The sequence below is a fragment of the Athene cunicularia genome (assembly GCF_003259725.1).
Source record: "Athene cunicularia isolate RWA chromosome 8 unlocalized genomic scaffold, athCun1 chr8_part1, whole genome shotgun sequence".
NCBI lineage: Eukaryota > Metazoa > Chordata > Aves > Strigiformes > Strigidae > Athene > Athene cunicularia.
The window spans coordinates 10,880,546-10,888,501 of NW_020799109.1; the positions used below are offsets into that span (position 1 = coordinate 10,880,546).

The 7,956-nt window shown below is 59.6% G+C and overlaps 2 protein-coding genes across 2 annotated transcripts; one reads left to right on the top strand and one right to left on the bottom strand.

Moving 5' to 3' along the window:
- Positions 1–15: 15 nt before the first annotated feature.
- Positions 16–4,974, top strand: MUTYH (mutY DNA glycosylase; the record flags this gene model as incomplete). The annotated part of the gene is made up of 14 exons (XM_026853896.1): positions 16–162; positions 861–900; positions 1,243–1,316; positions 1,452–1,493; positions 1,573–1,644; positions 1,852–1,965; positions 2,224–2,321; positions 2,602–2,746; positions 2,838–2,913; positions 2,988–3,173; positions 3,375–3,520; positions 3,735–3,887; positions 4,028–4,078; positions 4,375–4,974. Coding segments are annotated over 14 exons (1,449 nt in total), but the record flags the coding sequence as incomplete, so codon positions are not given.
- Positions 4,975–5,353: 379 nt separating this feature from the next.
- Positions 5,354–7,479, bottom strand: HPDL (4-hydroxyphenylpyruvate dioxygenase like). The gene has a single exon (XM_026854478.1). The coding sequence runs from the start codon at positions 7,308–7,310 to the stop codon at positions 6,042–6,044; it is 1,269 nt and encodes a 422-aa protein (XP_026710279.1). The 5' UTR covers positions 7,311–7,479; the 3' UTR covers positions 5,354–6,041.
- Positions 7,480–7,956: the final 477 nt, after the last annotated feature.

Below are 7,956 nucleotides of genomic sequence, written 5' to 3' on the forward strand. Positions count from 1 at the left end.
CCCTGACCCCGCGCCGCTCTCCTGGCAGGGGCCGCCGCTCCACCGCCCGCCCCGCCGCCCGCCCAGCATCTCTTCAGCGACCCGGCTGAGATCGAGGCCCTGCGCGGGAACCTGCTCGCTTGGTACGACAGATGCAAGCGGGACCTTCCCTGGAGGACACTGGTAAGGGGAGACATCGGGGGGGCAGGGGTGCTGTAGTGGGGAAGCAGACCCTCTGCCCTAAGGGACTGAGGCGACCACGGTGTCTTTCCCTATACGACGCATCACTGGTTGCGTGGAAGTGGAAGATGGTGTTGGAAGTAGGAGTGCATTCCCAGCCAGTCCTGGCAGTTCAGTGCTGGGTAGTTTATAGCCACGTCTACCTCGGAAGAGTGAAGCAGGGCACAGGGTGAAGCCATGATTATTAAACAGTCTTCAACCAGGAGCACTTTTCTCTGGTAAACTTAGTCTAGTTGTTTGTTAAACCTGTTCTGTTCCTGCTTCTGTGTTACCTCTCAATGGTGATTGGGGTGCTGGGGGTGCGTGTCAGCTTTACAGCAATGTCTGTCTGGACGGTGCTGGGAACTGCACGGCCCTTCTGTAGAAGTTACATCTGCCTGCAATTGCTTCCTGTGGAGAGGGGCTCAGCTCTGGGACAGCTCCTCTGGTGGGATTTTGGACCTCTAAGGTAAACTCTTGCTGTAGGCTGTTTCATCAGGGAGAAGGTGCTTTGGCTGTCACTTGATTAACCCAAACTCATGACTTCTGAGCACTTAGGGGAAATTTTTTTTGTTGCAGGTTCCCATGCGTTGTTCAAAACACACCATAAGCAATTTCCTGCGTCACGTCGTTTCTCACACTTCTTCGTCTTTCCCTTTTAGGCGGCAACTGAGCTGGATGCTGACAGACGGGCATACGCAGGTGAGGAGCAGGGACTGTGCCCTGGGGTGCCCTGTTGTGTGTTGCCCCTGAGGTGGATGTGCAGCATGGCCTTGTGAGAAAACACAGCTTCAATTTCTGTCCTTGGAACAACCTGTCCAGAGTGGCCATGACAGTTGCTGACCCACGCCCTTGCATGGTGTTGGGTGGGTCGGAGAGCCCACTTTGGGCCTGAGGAATCCCCTGTGGGGCAGGTGAGGGGTAGGAAGGGGTCCCATGGGTTGGGTGCTAGTGCAGTGTTTGTAGCCAGTGCTAACATGGCCACGGCACAAGGAGTGGGTGGTGTCGGTGCCTCTGCTCTGACCCCTGCCCTGCTCCCGGCAGTGTGGGTGTCTGAGATCATGCTCCAGCAAACGCAAGTGGTTACAGTCATCGACTACTACAACCGCTGGATGCAGGTGACCACTCCTTACAGAGTCCTGTGCTCACAGGCTACCCCTTTTGGAGACCTTGTCTGCTGCCTGTGGCAGATCCCCAGCTGCAGAGCACGGCTCTGCTTGTCTCTGACTTGTTCTCTTCCCTCTGTACCACAGAAGTGGCCGACGCTGCAGGCTTTGGCGCAAGCGTCGTTGGAGGTGAGCAATGCTGGGGACCAGGTGCTCTCCCTGCCCTTGTGGCTCTTCATCTAAGTCCCTGCTTCATCTCTTGGAGCAGGAGGTGAACGAACTGTGGGCTGGACTTGGCTACTACTCAAGAGGGAAGCGTCTGCAGGAGGCAGCAAGGAAGGTGCCCTGGTGCTGGGGTGTGGGGGTTGTTTCCAGAGGCCTCTGTGACCTGTGGGTTGGTGCTGGCTCACATCTGCCCTGCCTTGCTGGGGTTGCGGGCCACTGGCACAAGACTACAGAGGCTGGGATCCTATCTTACCATGAGTAAAATGGTTTGTACACACACACACCCCAGCTGCTCCCCTGACCTCAGTCCCCCCTCTGCCAGGTGGTGTCTGAGCTGGCTGGCCGGATGCCCAGAACAGCGGAGGACCTGCAGAAGCTGCTGCCGGGAGTGGGCCGATACACAGCGGGAGCCATCGCCTCCATCTCGTACGGGCAGGTGAGAGCTGGGCATCAGTGGACACATCTCCCCGATCCCCATGGGGTCCTGCTGTTGGATCTCACAAACCAGGGGCTGCCTAGGGCTGTGCTTGGCTCTGGCTTTCCCCTGTTTTTTGGTGCATCTCACCCACTGCCCAGCTTGGCCTGTGAGTCAGCCTTGTGTGTGTCCCTGCTCTGTCCTGGGAGCACCCCAGCTCCCTGCCTTGCCGGGAGCATGGGCACCTCCTGCTGCAGTAACCCCAGCTCCTGGTCCTAGGCTACTGGTGTTGTGGATGGGAATGTGATCCGGGTCCTGTGCCGGCTGCGGTGCATTGGTGCTGACTCCAGCAGCCCCCTCGTTGTCGATCGGCTCTGGTAAGGGGAACAGTCTGTTCCTGCTCTGAGCTGTGGCAACTGTGGCTGTGCTTATTGGTGGCCAAGGGCACGATTGCTCGGGAGCCGTGGGAAGCTGAGTCTGCAAAGAGAGAGAGGCGTGGGGTGTGGGAGCTCTTGGGAAGCTGATGCTGCTGGGAGTGGGGGAGAAAGGAGCCGTGTTGCCTCTGCCTACCTAGGAGCACCCCCCCTCAGAGGCAGGCAAAGATCCTGGGGCCCTCTGCCCGCAGAGCCCCGCGCCGCTCACTGCTGTTCCTCCCAGGGACATGGCCAATGCCCTGGTAGACAGGAGCCGTCCGGGGGATTTTAACCAAGCCCTGATGGAGCTGGGGGCAACTGTGTGTGTGCCCAAGGCCCCGCTGTGCGGGGAATGCCCCGTGAAGCAGCACTGCCGAGCGTGGCGCAGGGTAAGTATGACCTCAAAATCTGGCCCCAAGGGGTTGCTGTGTGTGAGGACAAGTTGCATGAGCCTGTCCTCGTTCCTGTGCCCCTTTGCAGGTGGAGAAGGAGCTGGCCTTTGCCTCTCAGAAACTGTTTGGAAAACCCACCCCAGTGCCTGATGTTGAGGACTGTGGTAAGCACGTGGGGAGATCCCTGTTGTAGCTGTGGGTCTGGGCCCTGCAACAACTGTTATGTTGGTGTTTTCAGGTGTTGGGGGCTGTCCCCTGTGCCCCCCAGCCACAGAGCCATGGGACAGCAGACTGGGGGTGACCAACTTCCCCCGGAAAGCAGCAAAGAAGCAGCCACGGGTGGTGAAAACGGCCACATGTGTGCTGGAGCGGAGGGGCTGCCACGGGGCCCCAGAGTACCTCATTGTGCAGAGACCCAATTCAGGTAGTGGAGCTGGGTGGGAGTGGGGTTAAGGCATCATGCAGCCCCTTCCTCTGCAAGAGGCAGAGCAGCCTGGGAGAAGGAGGCATCAGTGAAGCGCTTGCTGCCATGGTGGGGAAAGGAGCCCCTCCGGGCTGTGATGAGGCTCAGTGTCCCCAGATGTGCCCCTTGCTGGCTCACATCCCCATCATGACTCCTCCCCAGGTCTCCTGGCTGGACTCTGGGAGTTCCCAAGTCTCCTGCTGGCTCAGGGTCTGCAGGAGGAGAAGCAGCAGGAGGCACTGGCAGATCACCTCCAGGCCTGGATGGGATGGCCTGTGGCAGCCGGAGACCTGCAGCTCATTGGGGAGGTGAGCCGGAGGGATGCAGTGACCCCCCTGTGCTCAGCCACAGGGCATGTAGCATGGGGGCAGGAGGGTCCCCTGTCCCTGCTGTTACCCTTCCCAAGCCCTGCCCCACTCCTCAGAGCCCTGGCAAACTCAGTGCACTTGTGGAGCAGTGGAGTGGTGCATCCCTTGCTGCCTGCCAGCTGCCCTTTGCATACATCTTCTCATCCCCTCACAGGTCGTCCACATCTTCTCTCACATCCACCAGACATATGTAGTCTACTCCCTGCCCTTGGACGGGGATGTGACCCTGGATCCTGCCTCATCCCCATCCCGCTGGGTGACAGAGGAGGAGTTCCATGCCTCAGCTGTGTCCACGGCCATGAAGAAGGTACTGGGGGACACCTGGGCCTTTTCTTCCTTTCCTCTGGGTTCTTGGGAAAGCCTCTGGCATCCCCCCCAACATCTGTGGGCTGTCCCAGCTCCAGGACTCAGCTGCTGTTCAGCTCTGGCTTCTTGTGCTTCCTTCAGGTGCTGAAAGCACGTGAGAAGCAGCGCGGGAAGGAGAGCAGCTCTGTCACGGTGAGCATTGCTGGGGGGTGCGTGGGGAAGGAGAGCAGCTCTGTCACGGTGAGCATCGCTGGGTTGTGTACGGGGCCCCAGTAGCTGCTCCCTATTGCTGTGGGCCAGACTTTGGAGTGTGGTGCTGGAGCCTCCCTGGGGTTTGGGGTCAGGCCAAGGAGCAGGGGGACAGGGCTACATATGGGGGACTTTCCTGGCTGGCATTATCCCCAGATGTTCCCAGTACTGGGAGGATCCTCAGAGGCTGGGGGGTGGCCCTTGGGGTTTGGTTTAGCCCTGCTGTGGGTCTCTTGCAGGGGTCCAAGCGGAAGCGTGGGGCAAAATCGCAGGGAGTGGGCAGCACCAGCCCTGGGACACAGCTCTCCCTCCGCGCCTTCCTCCGGGCACCGACTGCTCTGTGACGGCACCTTCCACGTATGGGACCACTGGACATCTGTGCTGCAGTGAGTCCTGCCTGTGGCCTGGGGATGGTGACCCCCGTACTGCTGCGAGCCCAGTACACAGCCCTGTAATGCTCTCCCCACTCCTTGCCAAGTCCACTGGCTTCCCTGGCTCCCCCTTGGGAGTTGTGCCTTGGCGTGGCCACTATGGTCCTGGATGTGACCTGGAGCTGGGCTCGCATTCCCTGCCTTGGCTGGCACCCTCTTGGGTTATTCATCCCCGTACAGCCACCGCTCCGGCACCACGGACTCATGGCAGCAGGAGTTTCTCTCCAGCAGCAGGAAGGCTGCGGCCACATCGCCCTGGCCCCGGCTGCCTGCCTGCACCTCATCTGCCAGCCAGTGACTGTGGATGCTGCTGTGCCCTTCCTGGCCTCCAATAGCCCTTTCTATACACTTGTTTTTATTGAATGTGAGCCACAGACTTTCTAATAATAAACCTAAAGTGGGGGGTTTTTTAAGTGACTTTCTGCCTCTGTTGCACTATGCTAAGGTGGAGGTGTTGGGCAGCCTGTGGTCGGATGAGGATGGCCAGCAGGATCCCTACAGCCAGGCTTCTTCATTAATGTACCCATGAGCCCCCTGGCTGAACATTAAAGCTGGTGACCCCAAATAAGGCACCCAGAGCACCACCACTCCTGCAAGGGTAGGCATCAGCCCTTGGGGGCTGCACAGCTCCTACCTGAGGCCTGCTCCCCTGTGGGGTCCATCAACCATTCCCTGAGCTTTTTCTAGGGTTTTATCCCCCTTCTCTACCCGTTCTGTCAGGCTGTTCCTCCCTGTGTTCATGCTGTGGCTTTCCCTGACTGTGATGCACAGTGGTCCCCTTGCAAAGGCACAAGCCTGGGAGCTGACAGGAACAGGGGCCAGCCCTGGGGGGGTGCACAAGGGGCAAGTGGCCTCAATTTAGGTACTTGAAGGACTGGGGGCAGCTCGCTTCAAAGGGTGAAAAGAGCCATTTCATCCTTGCCTGGCACTTAGCATATCTTATGTGGGAGGAGAAAATAACCAAAGCAATGCTTGCAAGTTAATTCTTTAATTGAGAGGAGCAAGAGGCCACCACTTGCCCTGCACAGGGGCTGGCCATGCTCTGGGTGGTAACCATTGATGAGGGGCTGTGTCCGTGGCCCCTGGGCTATTCAGTCCCTCTGACAGCCCCTTTTCCCCGTACGTCCAGGAGTGTTGCTGTGCCAGCAGTGTTCTTGGCCATGCTGCAGGCACAAGTCTAGTTAAATTAAGGTTAAATTAAGGCAGAAAGTTTTTCACGTGAGGTCAATAAATCGCTGGGAACCCGGGGTGGGGGAGAAAGCACCCTCCATCCTGGGGGATACTCAGAGCCCCACTGGACTTGGCCCTGAGCAGCTTGTTCCCATACTGAGTTGGCTCTGGGCTGACCTGGAGCACTCCTTTGGTCCCTGCCCACCCGGGCCATGCCACTGACACCTGCTGATATCTCTACAGCAGCATCTTGCCCCAGGGTTGGACTGGAGAGGACGGGGAGCTGAGGGAGGAGGATTGCAGTGTTAACACTGCTGCTGCTGGTCCATATAGACCTGCACAGCTTTCCACAGTGCCCGTATATTGCCTTCCCCAAAGCCCGGTGCTCCCCGCCGGTCAATGAGCTCCAGGAAGAAGGTCTCCTCAGAGAAGATGGGATGGGTGAAGATCTGCATCAAATATTCCTGGGAAGGGCTCTCTGTGGCTTCAGTGTCTGGCCAGCCCTTGTCCCCAGGTGCTGTGGTGTCCAGCAGGATGCCGAGCTCTGCGAGCATGCGGGGGTCCTGCCCGGCCCCCCGGATCTCCTCTGCTTTGCCGCCCTGGCTGTAATAGGTGGCAGGGGGTTTGAAGAACCGTGCACCCTGCTGCTGCAAAGCCCTGGTCGTGGTGACAATATCAGTGGTGCAGAGGCCGACGTGCTGGATCCCAGCCCCACCGTGCTGTTCTAGGAAGGTGTCGACTTGGTTGGCACCATCCTCCGAAAGGGACTCAGCGAAGACAAACTTGCAGCCGTGTGCCAGAGCGCCCTGGGCGCTCTGCAGCGCAAGGAGGAGCATGCCCACACCCTGCCCAAGCACGTACCCCTCAGCTGGCCTCTCCTGTGGGTTCAACAAGAAGCGTTGGAAGCCGAAGCAGCCCTGGTACCAGTCCAGAGCCGCCCGGGCACTGCCCCGTGGGCAGACGTATGTGATGTGGTCAAAATGGGTGATCTTGATGTCGTCCCCTGTGGCTGAGGGGGCTCCTTGAATGGGCTGGAAGCCAGGTAGGAAGGGTCCCCAGTAGCGGGATCGGTCCAGGAGGGTATGGCTGACGTTGCCGACGATGGAGCTTGCTACCCCATAGGTGACAGAGCCGTCATCGTCCCTCACCTCGGTGGGGGGCACTGGCAGGGAGCATCCCTGGCTCTGCAGTCGCTTGCAGAGCCCCGGCACGTCATCCACCTCGAAGCAGACATTGGAGGCTGTGCCCAAGGCAGGCCGGGGGTCCACGTCGTAGAGGAAATCATGGGAGGAAGTGCTGGCAGGCCCCGGAGCCAGGCGCTGGTTGACGAGGAAGACGGCGGATCCCCTTCGCAAGGCCAGCTGCCGGACCCGGGGCGTCTCCCGCACGGCCACTGGCTGGAAGCGAAAGGTGTTGGCCAGGTCCTGGGCCCAGCCCTGCCTGTAGGGCATGTGCAGGGAGATGAAGCAGGGGCGGCTCAGCAAGGCTGCCATGGCTGGGCAGGCTGTGGGAGGATGCACGGGGTCAGGGGGGGCTTGCTGGCTGCAGGAAGGAGCCATCCCCCCACCCTGCATGGAGCATTTGCACACACAGATGCATGTGCATGTAAATTTGCACTCCTTAAATTTGTGTGTTTTAAATAAGTGAGTCTCACAAGACAATCGGTGCTGTGCAAGGACAACCCCCTTCGGGACCAGCTGCAAAGAGCTGCCCAGGGGTGCTGAGCTGTCCCAGCACCCCTTTGTTATGTGCCCTGTGCCCACCCCTGGGCTCAGAGGAGGAAAGCCCTGAGCCTTGGCTGCAGCCCAGCAGGTCCCTTCCAGAGCCGTGTGTCCTTCGCGGGTGCCGCAGGGGGGTTAGTGGGGAATGCGGGTGAGGGAGGCGTGTGCATGTGTAAGCAAGGCTCTGGGGACAAGGGTTGTGGCGGGGGGTGAAATGTCCTGTACCAGCAATCTAGGAATTTGGAGGTTGGACAGGGAAACGGAGCAACATGTGGGTTACAGCTAAAAGGCTCCTGTGCTGTCCCGTGAACGCCGGGGGGAGCAGTGGGGTCACAGCAGGCTGAGGTGCCCTTCCCCTCCCCAGCAAGGACAGCGTGAAGCTGCCACCCTCTGTAACAGGCTGAGGGCAGTGACCTGGGGGTAAACAGGGTGAAAGAGGAGGGACACTGGGAAAAGTGACACGCTTCCCCTCCCCCCCACCTCTTCCCCCCGCCCCCCG

Excerpts from the sequence above, each read along its gene's own strand:
- HPDL (XM_026854478.1), bottom strand. The coding sequence starts at position 7,310 with ATGCAGGGTGGGGGGATGGCTCCTTCCTGCAGCCAGCAAGCCCCCCCT.